This window comes from Ips typographus, linkage group LG16 (assembly GCF_016097725.1).
Source record: "Ips typographus isolate SLU linkage group LG16, UJ_Ityp_2.0, whole genome shotgun sequence".
NCBI lineage: Eukaryota > Metazoa > Arthropoda > Insecta > Coleoptera > Curculionidae > Ips > Ips typographus.
In genome coordinates this window covers 3,045,111-3,068,705 of record NC_138437.1, presented here as the reverse complement: position 1 = coordinate 3,068,705, position 23,595 = coordinate 3,045,111, and the positions used below count along the sequence as shown (strand labels likewise).

At 32.5% G+C, this 23,595-nt stretch overlaps 1 protein-coding gene and 1 long non-coding RNA gene across 4 annotated transcripts in view; one reads left to right on the top strand and one right to left on the bottom strand.

Annotated features, from left to right (window-relative positions):
* The window catches only part of LOC145738796 (uncharacterized), a 116,485-nt gene that overhangs the window by 1,832 nt on the left and 91,058 nt on the right, over positions 1–23,595 (bottom strand). Inside the window, exon 4 of the long non-coding RNA XR_014180862.1 lies at positions 20,305–20,456. This is a non-coding gene — a long non-coding RNA (uncharacterized LOC145738796). The remainder of the gene's footprint in view (positions 1–20,304; positions 20,457–23,595) is intronic.
* Positions 1–23,595, top strand: part of LOC145738793 (semaphorin-1A-like) — a 58,907-nt gene that overhangs the window by 32,367 nt on the left and 2,945 nt on the right. For all 3 annotated transcript variants that reach the window (XR_014180861.1, XM_081993852.1, XM_081993851.1), the window contains exons 3-8: positions 15,429–15,621; positions 17,741–17,829; positions 19,182–19,323; positions 19,379–19,810; positions 22,571–22,775; positions 22,833–23,312. Coding sequence is in view for 2 of the 3 variants with exons in the window: in XM_081993852.1 (XP_081849978.1) it covers positions 15,429–15,621; positions 17,741–17,829; positions 19,182–19,323; positions 19,379–19,810; positions 22,571–22,775; positions 22,833–23,312 (1,541 nt within the window). In the remaining variant the exon portion in view is untranslated. The remainder of the gene's footprint in view (positions 1–15,428; positions 15,622–17,740; positions 17,830–19,181; positions 19,324–19,378; positions 19,811–22,570; positions 22,776–22,832; positions 23,313–23,595) is intronic.

The window sequence follows — 23,595 nt, the reverse complement described above, 5'->3', positions numbered from 1 at the left end:
CAATAAATATTAAATAATATCTGTATAATGAGTGGACGTCAGCATCTAAGGAAAACACATTTTGCAGTTTATCCCATTTCCTTTTCGTGTGGGCATTCACATTTCCTTGATAACCGGCCTACGTTAACTCGGACTGTATCTTGTTCTGTTATATTGATTCTGAGATGGCAGAGAGAATGGCCCTGTGCAAGCTGACCGTACATGCAAATGATCTTCGAACTGTTTTTGTTAATTCGTTAATTAAATATTTAAAGTGGTTCCTTCGCTGAATTATTAAGCAATGTTTGTACAGGTGGAGCAAATATAAAATTAATAGTCGACTAGCGTAGGTTTAATCAGAATCTGTCCATAACTATTCAGTGGTTTCAACAGAGGAGGTGTAATATATAGTCCTTTCTCGGTCTTATTTCATTTTTCATTCATATCTCTTTATGTATATTTGTTCAACATAGGTGGGTGCCTTTATACATAGATAAACTATACAGCTTTTAGTCTTAGTCACTTATTCAAATTTAATTTTTCAAACAACCGAGTATAGTTCGAACATCATTAAGCACCTTTCGAAGTGGACAGACCTAAAACGAAACTCCTTGTTTTTGCATGCGATTAGGCCATTTTGCCTCTTTGTTGAGATATTTATAGTCACTGCCTTAGCAGTGTCGTATTTTCAGGTAACACAGTGGGTGGGAAAATATTATAAAAATATCCCATTCGTACTTCGTAGACGCTACAATTTATACTAAGCACTGCCTAGGGGGAGTTTTATAATTGTGGAATCCGGTGCAAAATTCTAATTACCAGCCAACTTGCGCATTTTATGTGCTTGTATATTCTGCATAAAAAGGCGAGGGTTATGTTCGTTTGCACCAAGGAATAAGGTTACATGAGATTAAAGGGACATAACGTCGTTGAACCACGAAATATTATAAGGTAGTACTTATTATTACCCAGACACGCAATCATTTTGTACAATAGTACAGTTTTGAGTTTCGGCAATAGACTGTGACTTAAAGTCACTTCTAAAATTTCAAAAACAGTTATTAAATAATAAGCAGTTGGATAATAAAACCTTTTTCCAAATATCCCGTTGAAATAAACTAACAAAGCGAAATACAATTTATTTACTGGCTTATTCTCAATAATGTTCTTAAATTTCACAGCTCAGCGCACTATTATTGTATTTTTTTCCCGAAATCAAAAACAGCACGAATATTAGAATATTAGGAAGTCATTATTAGATGTTGCCAAATTCAATGGGCATTCAACTAAAATTGTATTTCAGACTGGTGTTGTAATGCAGAGAAACCAAAGTGTCACTTATTCCACTTGAAGCAAACTTTACGGTGCTCTCATTTCAGGCTTTATTTTCAGGAAGTATTTGCTTAAACCCACAGTTTGTACTTTAAGCCTTTAATAAATAGTGTAAATATAATAAACTTTTTTGTCCTTGGATATCATCATCCGGTGTTCTTTGAAACTATCAAGTAGAGGAAGTACGACAGAAAAAAACATTGTTTTTTATATGTATTTTCCAAAATTATGTTGACAGTACGATTTGGTTAACATGCGGTTAAACATGGGTGTGCCTATTATAACAATTGACTACGCCCGTTCCTATACTATTGTTGTGAGTAATATTGAACCTTGTGATTTTTTTTTGTCAATGTTAAGGTAAAAGTGGCAGCAGAAGTAAAGGCATTACACAGAGTGATTCGACAGGTCATATATTGTAAAATGTCATATTGTATATTGCTAAAAATAGATAGGAAGTCATAACATAAGTTTCTTTGAAATTTCAAATGATATGTTGCCAGGGTTGGATACAAAATTTAGACAGCTTGTAGTGACTTTACAGGTAAAAAAGCTCTTAATAAAAATGTCATAAAGCTACTGTTAAATTACCAGATAATGTTATTAAATAAAAGACAAAATCAAAACAGAAACTGAAATAATTGATCTTTTTTTCTGATTCCAAAAAAATATATGTTGCTATTTAGATTAGCCGTTTTCGAGTTATTTACATTTAAACATCATGATTTCTCATATTATTACTACAGGGTTAGCCACCCAAGCCGTTCACTAAAATTTCTTAAGATCAAATATTTTTAGAAATACAGGGTGCGGAATAACACACAGTCTTCTCCACTATAAATCTATTAACCCACCAGTTAATGGAGCGCTCGACTAGTTTCGGGCATAGACATGCCCATCATCAGGAGCTTAAAAGCTGCTTAACACGTTGGACGCTGTCTTTCTAAACAGGGATAGACAGCGAGACCCATTAGTAACAAAGAATTATCTTAAGCATTAATGGAAGGCAACTAAACTTATCATGGAGAAAAAAACACTTAACTACACTAAGTAACTAATAACATGTTTTTTTTTTGCCCTTGTTCTGCCCTCAGCAACACATATTTGATAGTTTGTTAAAGTTTCTGCACTCCCCTGCACGTTTGAGGATCCCGCACCTACGGGATGGGGTCCCCTGCCCCGCGTGTTTCATTTTTATAATTATATTATATAACATGTTATTAGTTACTTAGTGTAGTTAAGTGTTTTTTTCTCCATGATAAGTTTAGTTGCCTTCCATTAATGCTTAAGATAATTCTTTGTTACTAATGGGTCTCGCTGTCTATCCCTGTTTAGAAAGACAGCGTCCAACGTGTTAAGCAGCTTTTAAGCTCCTGATGATGGGCATGTCTATGCCCGAAACTAGTCGAGCGCCCCATTAACTGGTGGGTTAATAGATTTATAGTGGAGAAGACTGTGTGTTATTCCGCACCCTGTATTCTTACACCTCCACTGCGAGACAATGGACTTCTACTTCAAAATTTTTAGAAATTTTGTAAATTAAGATAAATTTTATGAATACTATTTTAAACCAATATTTTTATCTTTCTGTGACTTCCGGTTTAACTAGAAGTATTTTAAATGGGACACCCTGTATATTTTTTTATTTTCGAATTCTATGTCGAATTCTAGTAATATTTTATGTATAAAAATACTTACATTAGGAATTTCCTTACATTGGAAATCTGTGTGAAGCTAATTGAAGCACATTTATAGATAAAGTCAGGACTACACAGGGTGTCGCAGAAAATTATGAAGTGGTATTTGACTTTTTAATTTTTTAAGTGACTGACACCCTGTATTTTATTCAGCTTTGAGCAAAATGGCTTGCACATTTCTATCTTGTTTCATAAGCTATTTGATGATGCGAATTGAAAATAGATTATTTTACACAACAAATCTTTATTAATGATAACATTACCTAACAAAATTTGTGTCATGTTTGGTCCCATCGACAAAACGCGTGTTTGGGTTATAAATAGTGGGAAACGGCCATTAGAGAGAGTAGTTGGAAAATTGGTAAAAGCTCAGGCAAATCGGAAAAAACGCACTTTTTGATTTTTTGCCTAAATTTGCCCTATATTTTAGCAGTGAGCAGAAATTGTTTGTCAAAATTGTTGTTGAAGTGTTTTGTCAATGTGAGGTTCTAGGATGGTCAGGGAACCTCAAAAGAAGCCAAACCACAATTTTGGTTGGGTTTCCTAACCCATAATCTATATTTTAAGCTAATTTTTGCCCATTTCAAGGATTTTTTCGAATATTTTTTATTTTTTAAAATTTTTAAATAAAAAAAACGTAAATTTAGCTAAAAATATGGACTTATACGATTTTTACCGATTTTGGAATTTTTGCTATTAAAAAGTTCGATGTTGCTTATTTTCAACAACTATTAGTTTACATCAACAAAAGGAAAAATAAGAAATAAAAAATAAAAAAATTGTCCCACAGAACCACTAATATTGAGTTTCTGCAGTTAAAAATGGGATTTTTTAATAGAAATATTTCCTATTTGGGACCCAAGAAACCCAAAAACACACTTTTAGTAGATGGGACCAAATATGACCCAAATTTTGTTACGTAGTGATAAAGAAAAAATCCAACAATACACAGAGTGCTCTATTAAAAACAAAACTACAACTTACACAATTTTCTGCAACACCCAAAAAAAAAACATTTAAAACTTAGTATAAATAGGTTATCAACATTTGAGCAACAAAAGGCAAAGGCAGCATCTCTCATACTGAAGGTGCTAATACAGCCTACATTTAATAATTTTTTTATAAAAAAAATAAATGACTAAGTTTACTAAGTTATTTAAAAAACAAATTCGTAACTACCAAATCCCACTTTTTTTAAAAAGTTTTAAAAAAAATAGAAAGACAAATTCTAGCGGACAGGTCAGAAGCCAAGGGGAAAGGACATTTTTTAATTTGAAAACAGTTAAACCAAATGCACATAAAAATACACAGGATGTTCCAGTTAAAGCCTTTCACACAGAAATGACAGGAATAATGCCTCATTATTTATGGCTGCCATATACTTAAAAGTAATTTTTAAACTAATTTCGTTTTAGTTGAGTGAAGTAATTAATTTTGTGCTACTCTAATTGGTTACGTAACGTTTCTCTTTAATTGTTGTACGAATGTAGGAAATCAAATACAAATCTCGGTGAGGTAATTATTGAATAATACTTAGGTTTGGCAGAAAAATTATACCGCATGTCTGGTTAATGGACAAAACTGTTGGACACTTTATACTTAAAATCAAATAGGAATTATTTTCTAATAATCAAACGGGATTGCGGCAGGTGCTTGAGTCCGACGTTTACGACCACACCATAATAGGTACCTGCTCCAACCTACCATGATTGAGACATTTGCATCCGCGTTATGAATCCACAAAAAAGGCGTACCTACTGAAAAAAATCTACTTTACCGTACTTATAGTGCCATGTGAGGTTATACGATCTAATACTTTTATTCAGGCGTTAAAGCAGGATCGTGTTACATTGTTCTCATTTTACATAATTGGATAATTACGAAGCTTCGTTAATTTCCATCTGTCGTTTTGAGTGTAGCACCTGTGTGCAATATCAATCCACTTGATCGTCCTAGTCATCGGATATGTGAAATGAAGGTTAGTTTTTTATAAAACTTAGAGCGTCGGTGTAATCGTTAACTTTTAAAGATACAAATAAGTAGTACTGGGTACGACGAAGGCCAGCTAGTCACCAAACCTGAACCACATCATTCAGGTCATCGACTAACGTCATTCAGGGCCACTTGGTTATATTCTCTCTGCACCAATCAGGACGATTACTGCCATAATTCAGTTTGGTGCGCCTATCTTAAACCAATTGACAATGTTACAGTTGCCTAGAAAAAAATCGACGGTGTTTTAAGTACTCCATAACAATTCGAATTAATGTTCGCTTACGTTCTTAGAAACTAGATGGAAAATGAAGTTCGAGTTGTTTTTGCTGCACCGCTTTAAGAACCTGATCTAGAGGGCAGTAACTTGAGATGGCAGGCAAATCGCTGATTGGATGCGATCGTTAAAAATTGTTATCTGTAATATTTATGAGGTGACAACGAGATTTGCACCGTTCAAGGCACATTTGCTGATTTTTATCCCTCTTCTTGGAAGCTGGTGTCTGGTAAGACCAGGCTTAAATCAGTACATTTATCAGTGTTTAACTTGATTTTCTATACCCTTAGTGTTAACTTTGAAATTGAATTGGTACTAAGTTTATCATATAAGGTAATGTCATTGCCATTCGTTTTCGATTCACTACCCTTTTTATTTTTTAAGTCAGTCATGCAAATTAGATATTCGAAGGTTTTTGAGGATAAGAAATTTGATTTTCATCTCAGTTTTAAGCCAGCGCGTAGAAGTGGCCACCTGCAGCAAATAATTTGCTTTAAAATGCCAACTAGAACCCGAATAGCTGTTTTCCAATATCTTTTATCCAAAAAAGGTATACCTAGTTAGTATCCCTAAAATCACCACACACAAAGTATTGAGCTCGATTCATTTGTGAGAAAATTTTGGTTGAATTTTGAGTTTGATTTCATAATTTAGGTTGTTCACAAAAAGAGGATGTATTCTTCGCGCAAGTTTTTTATTTTAATTTTTGGTGGACCGGTTTTGACCTATAAGGTCATCTTCAGCAGCTGAAAATCTTTCAATTTATGGGGAAACTCCCCTGAAAAATGGATTGATGAAGTATACCTTCTTTGTTTAGAAAATATTGGATTACAGACTCGGATGTCAGTTGTCATTTCGCTTTACCAAAAAAAAGTTAGAGCGATTTTAAAGCAAATCATTTAGATTTAGATTTTAGATTTTTTTTTTAGTTTTAGAGACATATTGTAAATTTTCCGGAACTTACAAAACATGTACGAGACATTAGGACAGAAATTATCAGAAGATCGAAACACTTCAGATCTTAGAAGAAGAACTTACAAAGACAAAGGAATCAGTACTAAAACAGCCACCACAATTTACAAATTCATTTGCCGACCACTGTTGGACTATGGAAACATACTGAGAACAAACGCAACATATCCAGACAACAGAACAAATTGCTTTAAGACTAATTATTAAAATACGACATCCTAATAACCCTTTACATAACCCACCTAACGAACTTCTTTACCAACTCACTCAAATGCCAAAAATTTCCGAAAGACTGGTACAACTACAGGCAAAATCGAAAAACAATTTATCTTCCGCTCTTGCACCCTACTCGAACATTTTAGATTATTAAGTTTTTTTTCTTTATAACAAGGGCAGAAAGTTTAGGGATAAAGATTGATTATATGTATATATTTTTGTATTTTTTTAGATTATACAGGGTGGTCCAGTTTTAAATGTCAATAATTCACCAATGGATAGCCAATCAAAAAATAAGTTGTCTTGCATTATGTCATTTTCCTGAAGAACGCTTCCTAAGGAAGACACAGACCTTCAAAATTTACAAAAATGTCTACTTGGGTTATTGTATTTTTTACTTTAAAATGGTTCAAATCTGGTCATCTGTAAGGTTTACAAGTTAATTTTGACACTGAAAATAGTCAAAAATCAGGATTTTTGGACTTTATTTTTTTTATTCAATTAAACACTGGTAACAATCCGAATTTTTGGACTAATTTAATTCTAAAAATTAGTGTTTAAGACTAATATCGTAGCATTTAATGCCACAATTGTTTACTTTCATCAATCAAGAGACTGAAACTTAACTTTTACTATAAAAAATTGTTTGAAATTCGATTTTTCAGTCTTAAAGCAAAGTGAAGCGTCTAGAAGTCAAGTTAATACTGACAAAGCGTGAAATGGCATGTTTAATGGTGGTGGTATGGAAAATGTAAAAATAGTTTTATAAGGCTCCTATGTCAAAAACTTGGTGAAGATAACCCTAAAACTCGATTTTCTTAGCTGAAAGCAGTTTTAAAGCCCTAAAAATAGTCCAGAGTTCTAAGAAAATGAAAAGCAAAGTAAACAAACCTGAAAAGTTAGTCTTCAAGTCAATTTTTATCAATCTAATGTCAATATCCTGTATTTAAGACTATTTTCAAGACTAAAATATTGAAATGTATTTTCAATCTATGAAAACTTACTTCAAATGGAAATTTTAAGCTTTTGATGTCACTTTTCATTGGTTTAGAGTTACTTTTTGGTGTCCAAGTCCATTTTCAAGGTTGAAATGTGTGAATTTGTAGTAAAAAAATGCAGATAAAGTAGTTTTTCATGACTAGAACCTAATTTTTACTACTAAAGTTTTTCAACTTATCTGAAAACTATAACGAAAGACTACAAAGACAGTTTTTAAGCCTTTCAAGACAATTTTCACAGTTTCCAAGTCAATTGTCAACGCTAAAATCTTTCAATTTGTGAAAACTGGTCAAAAGACAATTTTTAAGCCTCTCAAGTAAATTTTCACCATTTCAAAGTAAATTCTCGTTTCTAAATCAATTTTCAAAACTAAAGTCTTTCAATTTGTCTGGAAACTATGAAAACTGGCTACAAAGACATTTTTTAAGCTTCTTAAGTAAATTTTCACTGTTTTCAAGACAATTTTTAAGTTGGGTTGATTTTGGGTCTTTGAACGTAATAACTCAATTATCTCGTAAACGAAGCTTCAAATCAGAATTTTATAGGAGGTACTTATAAAAATATCCAGTGACATAAAGAATCAGGCAGAAAAATTAAAATCATCTTCCTGTATCTACGCTACTGGAGAATTTTGGCAAACGTCATTCATAATAAGTATTAATTTCATAAGTGCTTGTTCCAAATTTATTTATTTACGACAAAAAACCGATTTTTTAAATTGAAATTTGAAGGACTGTATTTTTCTTAGGAAGCATTTTTCAGGAAAATGACATAATGCATGTCAACTTATTTTTAATGAGCTATGCAATGGTAAATTATTGACATTTAAAACTGGACCACCCTGTATATACTATACGTCATTAAATTATTCACCATTACTTATGAGACACCCTAAATAGCAAACACACTGAACACCAACTTTCTCACTTCTACTGAATTTAAAGCCAAGATTAACTTAGGGATTAACTATTCTGTGAACTTGAAAACTAATTAACCAGTTTTTTTTTTGGACACTCGTACAGTAAATCTCGTTACTACACCAAATAAACTTATAAACAATCAAAAACGGATGGATAAAGAGTCAAAAACCTGAACAGAAATGTATGTTTGTTTCTTTTAAGAGGCACGCTTTAAGATGGACTGTTGATGGAATGATACTCTGTATATACAGGATCTATATAGTTAAAGGAATCAGTACTTAAATATTCTTGTACAAATATACAGAGCTCGCCCTAAATTTAAGTTCGTGTAGCATTAAAACTATGAGCAAGAAATTTCTCTGCAAGGTGCCCCAGTATATTTATTGCAAACAAAATCTAAGCAAACAATCAAATTGGCGCTTTTTCGATTTCTGCTTGATTTAACATCATTCGCTTGGAAAGTGGAAAAATGTCGTAATTTATAAGATAAATTAAATGGCTATTTCCAAATTACCTACAGAGAAGTATCAAAAGAGTGTCGTAATTGTATTGTTTGCTGAAAGGTTCTGTATAATATACAATGAATGTCAAAGTGTCAGAGTACCCGAGGCAAAATAATAGAGTGAAAAAAGTCTTTCGGAATGTTATTACGCACGTTCCGTGAAGCGTGGAAAATTGTGCTGTTTCGAATATTATTCAGAAATCGTGTGGTATTATACCAGTCAAGATTTGCTTCTTAGATCAAGGCCGATTAAAAAACCATTATGTATGGACTAGCCTGACATTTTCTACTCCCGTTTGTTAAACTTCCATCTGATTTAAAATTATTTCTGGCTTAGTGTACCACTACCACGTAAATTAGTCCATCATCAAGTACTCGATAGATATTTAGAAATAACTTTTCCAACACAAGTGCTTGACTTTAAATTAACAACCCGCGTCTGAATAACTCAAAATAGATCCGATCCTTTTCAGTTTGTTGATTTTCTTAGAATAAAAATATCGACGCTTTTTAGCCCGTTAGCTATTTTCAGAGTTCCTGGAGATATTACCTTGGTGTATGTAATCGTTTAGTTACATTTTGTTTACCAAAGTTCAATCGTTAATTATTATTCACACAAAATTTCCAGCACTAAAGTAGCTAACAAGTTTAAATTTTTTAGAAAAATTAGTCAAGTTGATTTTTAGTGTAGTTAAGGTTACCAGAACCAAAAGTCCCTCAGAAATGTTATTACAGGGTGAGCATTGAACAAGTTGTTACAGGATTAAATAGAGAAGTTTGGTTCTTGTCTTTTTCTACAGGGTGTCCATATTTTTGTAGTAATCAAACTTTTAAGCTGCTGCAGATATTCAGAATCTCAGACGAAATAAGAACTAAATTGACGCAGAAAGTAAAATTTGGACTTGAATACAGTTTATTAATGTACTGCCTTGTACGAGTATATTGTTGACTCATTGAATTGTAAATCCCTGGGCAAAAATTTCATAATGTAAAAATTTTTGGGCATGATTGGAAGTATTATTATTATACCAACAAAGAGTTCATAAGCAACATACCCTCCAAATTTATGATGAATATCCAGTGACCTCGAATTTAGCAGCTTTCATAAAAATTTTGAAATTATCGTTTTTTCGTCATTTTTTGGGTTTCGGCGACTGAAATGTTCGTCTTGAACTGATCTTTCACCTTGTTCCAACTGAACATATACAGGATGTTTAAAAACAGAAAAAACAGTTAAATTTAAAACTACCGCTCTGCCAGTTGTGACCGTATTTACCCAATTTTAAGTGGGTGTAAACCTAGTCGTCTCTGTGCAGAAAGTCATTCTGGGAATTTTTGATCTCTTGCAAAATTTGTGTAGCTCTAACCGTTTCCGAGATATTCGTTTTTTTTTTCTTTTGATTGAGAATTGCCCCAAAATTTTGAAAATTCCGTATATCCGCCATTTTTGCAGTTTCAGCGACTGTAAATAGCTCAAAATGTTCGTTTTGAGTTGCTCTCCACCTCGTGCTACAACACCACTGAACATATACAAAGTGTTCAAAAAACAGTAAAATTTGAAACTACCCATCACTACTAACCCAGTGCAGAAGTCAATCTGAACATTTCGGTTGTAAATTTGGTTAACATTTCTCGGAAAAAAAATGGATTTTGGAAAAATTGGAGTGTAGGACAGAGAACGTGTGATGTCCTCTAGCGTTCCAGGAAGGTTGTGGGTAAATTTGTGAGACACCCAGTATATAAATTACATTTATATTAAATAAAGATCTGGTTAACAGTTTTTTATTAATACATATTAATAAATTTGTATGCTTTTAAGTACTGGTACCATATTTCTTCGTCATACGAAAAAAACTGTAAAGTCGTTTTTATTAGTTTAGTATTATGCCTATTGTATTTGCAAAAAATTATTATTTTTTTTAATTTTTATTAAGTTTTTTTGTGGGGAAGAATATTGGTTTTAATGGCACTCTTTTTTGAAAAAGTACTGTGAATATATTACTAAACATTTTCCTATATTTCAGTAATCTGTGAAGTATATGTACCCAATTCAATTTTCGGAAATGTTATAAAAGTAAACCTTTTTGATTTTGTTTATGTATAGGTGGAATTTACCATCATTTTGGATAAGTACGTCCTAGTTTTTCTGTACAATTTTCGACTTTTCTAATTCTGACAGATTTTTAGGTTGTCTTGTATTCATAACCATATTGTGATATTTTCAATTTGAGAGATATTTTTTGTTTGCGCTTCACACCTGTTTATTTATTTTCTTATTCCACTTTTTAAAATAATGTTTTATTTAAATTATTCTTAAACTGATTGCTCAACAAGTGTTAAGTATAGTCAAAATATTTATAGTGCTCCCAAATGAAGGTTATAAAATGTTGCAGCATACTTACTCAACAGAAAAGACAAATTCTATTTTAGAGATTCTATGTGGCCTTGATCAGTACAATTTCGAATTTACTGTTGATAAAATGTAGAATAGATTGTACACTGGAACAAGAAAGCAAATTTTACAAGAAAACTAATTGTCGTTAATGGTCTCATTATGAAACTGAAATCGTTAAATTCCCATTACTCACTCACAGTAAACGTGTAAAAATGACCAATGTGACTATTAAAATAATCCACCCTTTAAAAGTACTTTTAAAAGTCGTCATTACAGATTATTTCTTCACGTTCCTTTAAAACTTCTGAAAAGTTGGGAATTTGAAAAACGTGTTTCTATCTACTTCGTAGTCCTTAGGACGCAGGTGTATGAATAAGAATATGCCCCCGGGGGATTATATTTTCTACCTGGTAAATGTCACCTTTAACTTCATCAATAGTGTCCTGGCTGCACTTTCTACTTTGATTTTTCTTAAGTAATATGGAAAAAACGTGACCGACTCCGTTTGGGCCGCTTTAGTTTAATAAATTCGCAATAAAACGTATGGGTTTGTTACCTTTGTTCAAAAGGCCTCGAATCGTTGACAAAGCTACCTTTAAGCGCATTCTACTGAAGTAACCTTGTTTGAAAATAACATTTTAACTTTCACGTTCGTAATTATACAAGTTGACTTTGAACATCGTTGTAATTAGTGGGTATTATTTTAGGCACCCTAATTTAACCGATTTTCACGGGGATAGTTATCAATTTATTAGTAACCAAATTCCAAGGTAAATCAATTTATATCGGACTGTTACCTAAGCTGACACTTTAAATGCCGCTTTAATAAATTTAAATTGAGGATAATTACAGGCGAATGTTTGCTTTATTGAAAATTAATTTAGGCGGGATATTACATTGTGTTTTGATTCGCTTAGTTGTTTTATAAAATCTGGGAAATAGCGGAAACAATGTGGTTTAATCATATGATATAAGCGTGTCATACAATAGACCTTAGAAATTGCAAAAATGTTGATTAACTGCATGATCATGATTGTTCTGAAATAGTCCGACTTATATTTGCAATATTAATGATGCTGACTACAACTTTATTCCTTGACTGGCGACAATTTGCATATAAAACCCCGATTAGCTACCCAGGCCTAGCCTTTTACTGTACAATAATGCAACTAGTTGAGACTGTGTCAACACATTCCTAGTGCAAATGGGGTTTGTTTATTTTACATTTATAAATGGGAATAATCACACAGTTAATTGCTCGTACAATAAAAATCATTTTCATTCTTAATTAAGGTGAACTAGGTTGGGGTGTTGAAGTGCGACTTAGCAAATTACTGCAATTCCTAAGCGAGGAAGTAATCTACAATATTTTATTCAAATCTACATTAAATGATGGTGAATCATTGCGGACAGGACCGGAAGTAGCCACACATAGAAAACAGTTTAGAACAACGCCAATAAAGTAATTCCTGACCGCTACATCACCATTTGCGTTAATGAGGTTTGGGTCATCATATAATAAAGTTTGAAGTATTGCTATCGTTTACCTTTTGAGTGATTATAGACATGCTGAGATGCATAAAAAGAGTTCTGAACAAGGAAGTGAACTAATTGGGTTTGATTCGTTTGTTAAGTAGACCTTCAGATAAGTCTTTTAATTATAACCTTAAAACAAGGTGTTTTTTTTCTAATTCCATTCATATAAGGTGGTATACCATATTAAGTATTAATGCAGAGGAGAGCCAAGTCTTTGTTAATGGGGTCGTACAGCAACAAATATTTTTGCAGTAGTAAGTAGTACTCAGAAAATTTTCCTTAACGTAAAAGATTTTACTGCAAAAAAAGCGAAAACCATTCTACCATATACAGGGTGTCACAAAATGTGCAGAAAAAATGCTAACGCAAATTCTTGACTTAAGATTTTAGCGACAGAAATCTAATTTATTTAAATAGAAATACATTTAACACATACAGGGGTAATTTTAAACCTTTTAACTTAATTTTTTTTTTTAAATACTACTAATGATATATTTATACAGTTTTTAATGCATAATTTTGAACCCTAATTCCAAATTTTGTTGTAACCCCGTTCTAATACAATTTGAAACCAATTAATACAGGGCAAAACAAACATTTTCCAGGCTTAACATAACATTGATATTTATGATATTCTTACTAGAAAATGTTTTTTGTCAATTTAATATGTTAGTTTCAACCAAATGTCTTATTCAATTTGATCAGAAATGTAGCAAATTTAAGTCTAAATATCCTTCTATATGTAATTAAGTTTTATATGAAACTATTTGCAGGTATCCTAGATATTGAACATTTTCTAAGAACAGAGATAGTACAAATGATCTTAGCATTTCACCATCTTTAGTTTTTGAATAGAGGTGGTTTTGTTGAAATCCTAAGATCATCATGTTGAGTAGAATACTTTTTTACTAAGGAAATGTGAATAAACATATTGAAGAGCATTTGATGTTCTAAGAAGAGTATTTTGCCCTAAAGTTCATGAAAAAGGAGTTATTTTTAAAAAAACCAGAAGACTTTAAACCTGTGCCTGAACAATTTTGTACTGTATTTTTTTCCTTGACAGAATTCAGAAAAAATTTAGGCTTTAAAAAGGCTTTTTGCCTTTGAAAGGCCTTAGAAGGGACATATTTAATTAGGAAAATTTAGTAGAAACAAAGAGTCTGCGACTCTTGATTTTTAATGATAATGACGTAATGGCTTAGTTCAGTAAGAATAAACTGTACATTTTATGTTTGTCTGGTAAAAGTGGAAAAACTAAAAGTTTAGCAATATCGCACTATTCAATTCGGCTTTGCTGGCCAAAACTTGGGAAACTTGGATATTGATTGAATTGGATTTGGACAAAAAAAAATTGAAAAATTCAACGGGTAGTGTTGCAAATTTGTTTGAGAAACTTGTTCAATAATCTTCTGAACGTGGTAAAACTATTTTAGAAGCCGGAAAATAGGATTTTTTTTTTCATTTTTTAGTACCTGTACTTCTTTGTTTCTGTTTAAGTAATCTCTCCACACTGACAGGGAAAGAAAGTAAAGCATATTTTTTTTTTGTAAGAGGAATACAAGTTACTTTTGAATGAGTCTGTTCTGTCTGTTATCGTAAACTTCTTCTGGAAAGCTGACTATACCAACTTGCTACAATAAAAAAAATTGTTTCTAATTTTCATCATTACATAAAAAATTAAATCACATATATTTTTAATTAACTGGGTTGCTATTTCTAAACCTCTAGTTTCTTTGATATGGATTGAAAATCTTATTGGCATTCATAATTGCATTTCTATTTTATAATGTTATTAATTAAAATAGTGGGTTCCCATATAATAAAGCTGGTGTATTTGTTAATTTTTTTTTGCATTGTTTGCAAAATTACATGGGATATCAATTTCAATAACATTTTACTAGCGGGTCAATGCCAATTCTTTTTTGTTAGATGAGTGATTGCTTAGGTAATAACCCGTAACGAACATGATTTTATTGCAATGTATTCTTTTTGGATAAACGAAAAAAACGGTGCTAAAGTTGAGAGTTGGATACGAATGCATATCAGTTATGTGGTTGTTAAATACCTTGTTCGCATTAAAAATGAATAAACTACTTTATAGCATTTTGGCCTTTCACTCGACCATTACATAGTCGATTTGCCGCTATATGGTTAAATAATTCATACTCACATTAGGATTTACCCTTGAATATTCAGGTGTTTCAGGTAGTTTATGCATGCAAGGTTATATAATAATTCACGCTGTGTGCGACTGTCTTTAATTATGTTTTATATGGTTTGTATATAAGGAAGAATTTTATGACATTTCAGTAATGTTAATGTCGCATCTAAAAATAGACAAGTGTTAATGAATAATTAGCGGACGTATTGAAGACGAAGGTACTTTATGCAAATTTTTGTTTATGGTAAGCGCAAAGCTAAACAATCCTGACAAGGGAAAGTCGTAAAATCTAGGACCGTTATACAATTTGTGTACAGGTCCTAACTCAGGAAGTTTCGGTGAATTATTTTGTTCTTTAATTAAAAACTTTGACTTGTCATACCGACTTCCTTTAATATATAAAAAGCGTTTTTTCTTTCAACTTTGTTAATCGGTTGTGGTTCATTTCAGAATGGAAGATACCAGTTCGAAAAGGAATGGGAGGGCATTGGAGTGTGTCCGTACGACCCAGACCATAACAGTACGGCCATCTACAGTAATGGGCACCTGTTTTCAGCAACAGTCGCTGATTTTTCCGGAGGCGATCCTCTTATTTACAGGGAACCACTTCGGACCGAATTATCTGATCTCAAACAACTAAACGGTAATTTATTTTTCTTGATTTTTAAATGTATATTCAAACTGCGTAATAAATTGTTGATAATTCTACAGGCACATATTCAGAAATAAGGCGGGGTATACAAGTTTCTAGAACACACTTTTTTTTAAGTACTTCCCGCAGACTCTACATGGTACCGTTGCGTTAACAACAATTTACCACACAAAGAGTACCCAGAGGGTGGAATACAAATTTATTTGAAAGGTTAAAAACTGATCTTTTCAAGCAAAGATTCGTGAAGATGTTCTAAATTCAATCGTTTTAAAATTGAAGGTACCGCAATTCAACCTGTGCCGATCACTTAAACATCACGGATTATCAAAAGTTAATCGTCAATGTTCTGTTGCCGTTTTAAACCTGTTTTATCTTCATTTATTAAGTAACCCAGTCTATCTGGGACAGTCGCATAACAATAATTTGTTTTAACGTAGCTTGCAAATTTAAGCGGAGTTGAAATAACGAGTTTACAAGTTAAACACCCTGTGTATAATATACAGTTATTACTCATTTACATATATACATATATAGAAACTTGTTTTTAACATTATGCTTTCAAAGCTATTGCAGACTAATTTAATGTATTATAAAATTAAATTTCAAGCATGTAAATTGATTGTAATCTAAATTTGTGTCCAAAGTAAGTTATTGTAACCTTTGATTGTAAGTGATTTTAAATTGGTTTAATATCAGCCTGGTTTTAAAACCAGGTTTACCCAACTTCTTTATTCTTACGGAGTTAAAACAGTGTTACTTAGTGGTGCTGTTTACACAATTTCTAAATTCTTAATTCGTAAGTTTAGTTCCCAAGTTTTTTAAAAATTACGCACCCGTTGATTTGATGTTTTGACGTTCTTGACAAGCAAATTTACAAACTTTACAACAAAAATATAACACAATCTTAAACAAACTTTAGTTATTTAACTTTGTTTGTGTTAATAGCTTATTAAATTTGTATAAGATGGATTTACAAGAAACAAAAACTGTTTATAGACCTCATTCAAAGTTTTTCCAATATCTGGGACAGAAAACATCTTTCAAATGTCATTTTGTCATAATTTCTAAGAATCTGCATAAACTATTTTTTAATAAATACGAAATAAGTATTAGCAATAAAGAATTACGAAGTTACCTAAAGTCAAACGGAGAATTATTTACTTGAATTCAAAAAAGTTCTCTCTAATACAGATCGTTAAAAAATCTATTTTAAATTGTCTTCTTATTGAGGTCTTTTACATTTGCAAGAGAAACAAAAATGTTTAATGGACATCAAAAAAGTTTTAAATCCTTTTTCCAAGTTATTGAAAAGTACTAATTGATCTAACTATAATAATAATTATTTATGAGTGAAATCTTTTTTGGTGTTTCTTAAAACATTAAATCTAGGACATAACATGGTAATTACATATAAGTTACTGTAACTAATTTGGCAGGTGTTATATGATTTGAGTGTTTCAGTGGCCTAACACAAATGTTTTCCAGGTAATAAAGTTTAATTGTTTCACTTTATAATGTTCTTTGGTCGGACTCGCATTAAACAGTTTTCAGAAACAATCTGTCATTAAAAAACCGCACGTGTTTTACCACGCATTTCACAATCTAAACAATGTATAGTCCCATCACGTGCAATACAGTAATACTTCTAATCAAACCTGTCTTTGTACTTCCTACTCTTGTCACATAAATTGTGTTTTTTTTTCAATTGAAAATGCGTTGTTTAATCGCTTAATAACTACATTACTATTGATTACTCAGCGAAACAGGTGTATCAGATGTAGATAAAAAAATCTACATTTTTTCGTTAATTAACTTGGTGGTCAATCTTGATCTTTAATGTTGAAAAAAAGAAGACTGTGTTGCAAATTTAATTGTTGCGCTTTTTCTTGGTTGTTATCTAGCAATAACATCGAATAACACTTCTGTACAGTTAGGACGTTCTAAACGGATTGCTTGTATTTCTGTATGACTCTGCAAATTGCCCCTCTGCCTTGTAACACTTATTTTGTGTCTCCATCAAAGTAGGTTCGAGTAACTGCAAACTTTGACTGTCTGATTAATGACTGAATCAAACATTTTCATGTTGTTTATGTGTATATTTTATTTTCAGGTCCTAGTTTCGTAAGTTCGATCACTCACGAGGAATACATCTACTTTTTCTTCCGGGAAACAGCTGTGGAGTTTATGAATTGTGGAAAGGTAAGGAGTGTCGATACGTCAGATAACAGGTGACGAAATTACACCAATAGATTTTTGTGATCAGTGAGAGATAAATTGGTTATGCCGATTAGTATAATGACCTATTAAATCAAATTTAAAATCAGTTTTAGCCAGTCATATCACTGATTGACAATCGCGTTCCGTTTAATCAGATAATGTTATATCTTACCCAGAAGCGGTGTATTGCAAATATTCATATAACGGAGAAAAACCGCTCTGGTTTGTATATCAATTATTGCTTGCACTAGTTTGAAATACGTTAATAATGGAGTATTCTTTGACGTTGTTGGGCTACCAGAAAGCAAATCATCAGCCATGCAAGACGGCCACTGAGCTTTAAAGTTCCACTTGAACAACCCAATAGGACCTTAAAAAAACCGGATTAAAGCACCCGTCTAGACACCGCTTGCTGTAAATTTGTGACAATTTTGGGGGTTCCTGCTTGGTTTATTGTTTTTTTGTTTAGTTTAGGTCTGAATCTTTAACAAAAAAGTTAATTGGAAATGTGATCATTTGATGACTTGAGTCCCTCTTTGAAAAGCTATGGTTTTTACATATGATTTCAGTAACGCAAAAATTACTACTATTGATGGTGCTTTTTGTCCATTTTTGAAAATGAAGGTTTTTGTTGCTTCTGGTGAAAAAATGACCGTGATCCGACATAGGTCGAGCCTTAACAGTAATATCAAATGTACAAAATACTTTATCTGTCAACAAAGGTGTAATTTTTTTTATTTCTGTTATAGTTTTGCCAAGAGATAGGACGTATTGTACTGACACTATCGATATGTAAAATGATACAAGTTTAGTTAATACTAATGGAGGAAGTTGTAACACCGGAACTTGAGTTTGATTTAATACATGCACTTTCTCTGATTTTACATTTTTTGGTTAACACAGCTTTCTTTGTTACTAATTCCTGCTACAAGTCTACACTATAATCATTAATATTGAGAAGTGTTAATACAATTGTCAATAACACTTAAAAAATTCTCCCTTGAGAATACTTTTGATATACGACAACTTGCGAAAAAAAATTGTTTTACAACTACTTTTTCTTTAATGATCAACGAAATTCCTGGAAGATCACTCTGTATATTATCATTCAATGCTTCAACATTATAATCATGCTGCGATACGTGTTGAGTTAAAGTGAAAAACGTGTTTTACTAAATATTCAAACATAAGCCCAACTAAATTCTTGAGTATTATTGCATTCGGTCATTGCCATACATATACGGCAATTAATTACATTCTAACTTTCACTTATAGTTCTAATTGTTCATAAACACGTATTACACCAGTTTTCCTTACTTAAATTTGAATTTCAGATAATATATTCTCGTGTGGCCCGGGTTTGTAAGCACGATAAAGGCGGACCACATCAATCACGCAACAAATGGACAACTTTCAGCAAAGCTAGACTGAACTGCTCTGTTCCTGGAGAATACCCTTTTTATTTTGATGAAATTCGTGAGTTATTTAACTGATGAAAAATAAAACCTTTTATTAATGATGTTACTTTCAGAATCAACTAGTAAATTGATTGAAGGTGTTTATGGAGAAAACCGAACTCAAGTAATATACAGCGCACTTACTACTCCTGATAACGCCATTGGAGGATCAGCAATTTGCGTGTTCCAAATGAAAGACATTGATCAAGTGTTCCGGGGACCATTCAAACACCAGGAGAGTATCAATTCAAACTGGTTGCCAGTGCCGGAGAACAAAGTCCCTCTTCCAAGACCTGGTGAATGTGCCAGAGACAGTAGAATACTCCCTGATGCTAACGTCAATTTCATTAAAACGCATCCACTTATGGAAGAAGCTGTTCCAGCATTTCATGGGAGACCTATTTTGATAAGGGTCAGCCTCAACTATAGGTTTACCGCTGTTGTTGTGGATCCTCAAGTTAGGACTGTGAATGACAGGACATTTGACGTTATTTATATTGGAACTGGTAAGTTTACGATAAAGTCCACAATAAACTGGTTTACGTGGGTACCAATGACTCATCACCTAAGTGTGTAGAGACGGGCAAAAGGCGAAACTAGTAATACTGATTAGACTAATTTGAGTCTTAGACTTTGTGTCCGACCCACGCAAAGCAGTCAATTTTTTTCTTACAAGCTGAACCATTTGTCCCGTTAATCCTTTTGGTATAATTACTTGCCTTGAGTGACGACGTCTTGTTTTATTTCTTTTGAAATGACGCTTGTGATTAGTGAATTTAAATATTTTGCTTCGTTTTTTTAGTGCCTTTTATGTAGCATGTCAATGACCCAAAAAGTATAGTTAAATCGTTAATCCTAGCGAAACCCAAATGAGAGAAGTTAGGTCTAAAATTGGTTTATAAAAAACGTTATAAAGTATCCTCAAACTATAATTTGAAACGCTTTCAATTCTGCATTGTAATGCAAGAGCAGGATGTTTTACAAATAAAAGAATACTTACCAAAACAGCCTACAAACTGAAATATGTCTTCAGAATATTGTTGTGATTTGCTGGGGATCTTCAAAAACAGAACCAGGTTTTCTGCTCTTGACAAAACCAGTAAAATGCTCCGTGGTCACTTGGGGTTGTGTTGATCTACTCAGGTTTCAGAGCTAAAACAAAATCTTTGGTAAATTTATTATTACTTTCTATTATTATTCTTCAACAACGCTCTGGCAGTTTTGTAATCCTGCATTTCCAATGTATTTAAAATTTTAAGTACTAAAGCCAGAAAAATTGTCTTTCTCTTAAACCGTTAAGATCCACTGCCTTTGCATACAGCAGATAATGTTTTTTATAATTTATTAGTTGATGTTGTAGAATTTGTGCATTTTGACACTAACATAGTGAATTTTTAGTGCTTAGTCGAGAGAGAACAGAAAACGCAGATATCAGTTTCTCTGGGTTTTTATGCAAATGAAAAACATAACTCAAATTTGCTTGAGAATGTTCGATTTGAGCAAATATGTGTATGAATTTGAGGTTATGAGATGAGTTATGAAATAAATAGACTCAATAAACTCAATTCAACTGTCAATTCAAATATGACTAAATTTAGTGGTCTACGCATGACGAAGACGAAAGGATCAGTCTACTTAATCGTAACCCTGCTAGATGGCAGCAGGTACGTGCATCTGCTGTTCTGGAAATACAAATAACTGACTTAAAAAAAACTTGAACGTTCAAGCAGTTTGTTGAGGAGGTTACTGTTTAGTCGTCTAGACTAACCTACCCTTACAATTTTTGAAGGGCTCTGTTAAACCAAATTATCAGTAGTAAATTGTCTTTCTAAATTTCATTTTTGTTTATCATTATCATATTTGCAAGTATGCAAAGAACTTGTTTCTGCTTTATACATACAGGGTGGTCCAAATTGATTGTAAGATACTTAAAGGTAAAGGGTGGAAAGTACATAGTGTCATATATAAACTATGGTCGAAAAGCGCCCCCTAGCGGTAACTAACAAACCCTGAAATATGTGGCTCAAAAAAACAGTTTTTTTTATTTTAACTCCTAATCAATAAAAACTCAAATAAAGTTTGGCACATTTTTCACCATTTTGAAGTGACAATTTGAAATTTTTTTATATTTTTTTAAATATTCCGGACAGAGCGATTTTTTTTTTATTTACGCACAAGTGTATAAAAATGACTGTTTTTGAAAAACTATGCAAAATGAAAAGAAACGTCAAGACAAACTTTTCTTAAGAAAAAGTATGGGCTATCACATGTGCCGCATCAGAATGCCCTAAAATTATAGCTTACAGAATTTGAAGCTGTCAAACTTTTTCAAGGGCTCCCTTAGCTGTTCAGATTATTTTCAAGATTTGAAAAATTTTCTAAATGAACACTTCAACATAGCAAACATGTATACCAAATTTAATTTGTGTAACTTTTCGTTTATCGCCTTACCACCTCACCTTTACAGTTATCGCTAGGTCCGCTAGAGGACACTTTTTGACTAGAGTTTATATGACACTTTGGAGTTTATTTTTTATGTACTTTCCACTCTTGAATTATCCTACAATCAATTTGGACCACCCTGTATAGTGGTTAACATTTGTCGGGTTAAAAATTCTAACTTTTATAACCGAAAAATCTAGATATGTTGACCAGCATGATGTTAATATTGAGGAATTAGAGTATATAATATAAAGTAGGATTTGAAATGGAGGTTGAAGCTTGTAATAATTTGTGAAATTTGAAGAGTGCTTTCAAGAATCCTTTAAACTAACTTAATTGGAAAGTTTTCTTACTAATTTCTAATATATTTCCATTTGCTATCATGTTTAGTGATTACGATAAAAGTATGAAGACAAAGTGTATCCTTGAAGGTTTAACTGTGGAATAATACCCGATTCATTCTTCTATGTTTTCTTTGACACTACTCGCAATTTCCCTTGTCTTTTATCATATTATCAGCATGTCTCTTGTCGCTTGCATAACAATTCTTCAGTGTCCGTTTACCAATACTAAAGTGTGTCACGTTATCTTATTTTATGGGAGACTTTCGTGAAATACCCATTAACATCTATTCCTGTTTATCAAAGACATTCAATCGAAGAAGGAATTTTATGGTTTCGCGTTGCAAATCTTTAATCTAAATTAATATAACTTCCTACGTCAATCACCGCATTTAATTGCAAGTTGTCCCATTAATCACTTTGGGTTACTTTAGAAACGACATTACTGTTATTTTGATGTGTTTAATGATCGATTTGTTTCAGACGATGGGAAGGTCCTTAAAGTGACGAATATTGCTACAGAACAAACTTGGAAAGCTGTCGTAATATCGGATAACGAGGTGTTTCCTAAAGGGACCGCAGTAAAACAGCTAACTTTAGCTCCAGGTTACGGCAAAATTATTGCAGTTAGTAAGGGTGAAACCAAGCTGGTTACCATAAACCACTGCAAGTTTATCGCAACCTGCAGGTAAGATTGCTTACATGCAAATCTATGTATAATTTTTAATTTGTTAAATTTTGTCAGTGAATGCATTGAACTTCGTGACCCTCATTGTGCATGGGACCAGCTGAAGAACCTGTGTGTCAGCATGGACGCTGTGACTTCCTTTAGGTACTTAGTGCAAGACGTAGCCAAAGGCAATGCTTCAAAATGCAAAGTATCCACCAACGAAAAAGCTCCGAGGAAAGAGTATGTTGATTCAGTAAATGACAACTCTATAGATGAAGAAAGCCCAAGTCCCAGTGTTAAGGAGTTATCGTTAGATAGAGATGAGACATTATTTGAGACCTACGATTGTGATAACAGCCTTAATGGCGAAGTAAGAGTTGGATGTTCTCAAATAAAAAGGACAGACTTTAATTCTGGGACTTTGTGGTGGGGCATCGTTGTAGCCGCTATGATGGGACTGCTTTTGGGGTTTGTGGGGGGGTACTGCGTGTCAAAAAAGCTGTACTTGCAGTACCCTAATACTCCCTTTATCGAGCAGCACAATCAACTTGACAGGTATGTTAGATTTTTTTAAAGTTTAATCAGTTCACAAAATACATTAAAATGTCAGAATAACCTCAAATATATGTCAAAAATTTGATTTAAAGTGAACAGATTTAAAAAGGGTTGTTTTTATTTTAAGTCTCTACTTCCTGTTTTTTTTTCTATAGAATTAACACTCTTTAAACTAATTTAAATAGTTGCGTGTGTGTAAGGGATTCATTAAAAAGACAATAACAGAATTTTATGAATTATTCAAGTTTATCCTTTTATGTTTGAAAAAGAATTATTATTGTTT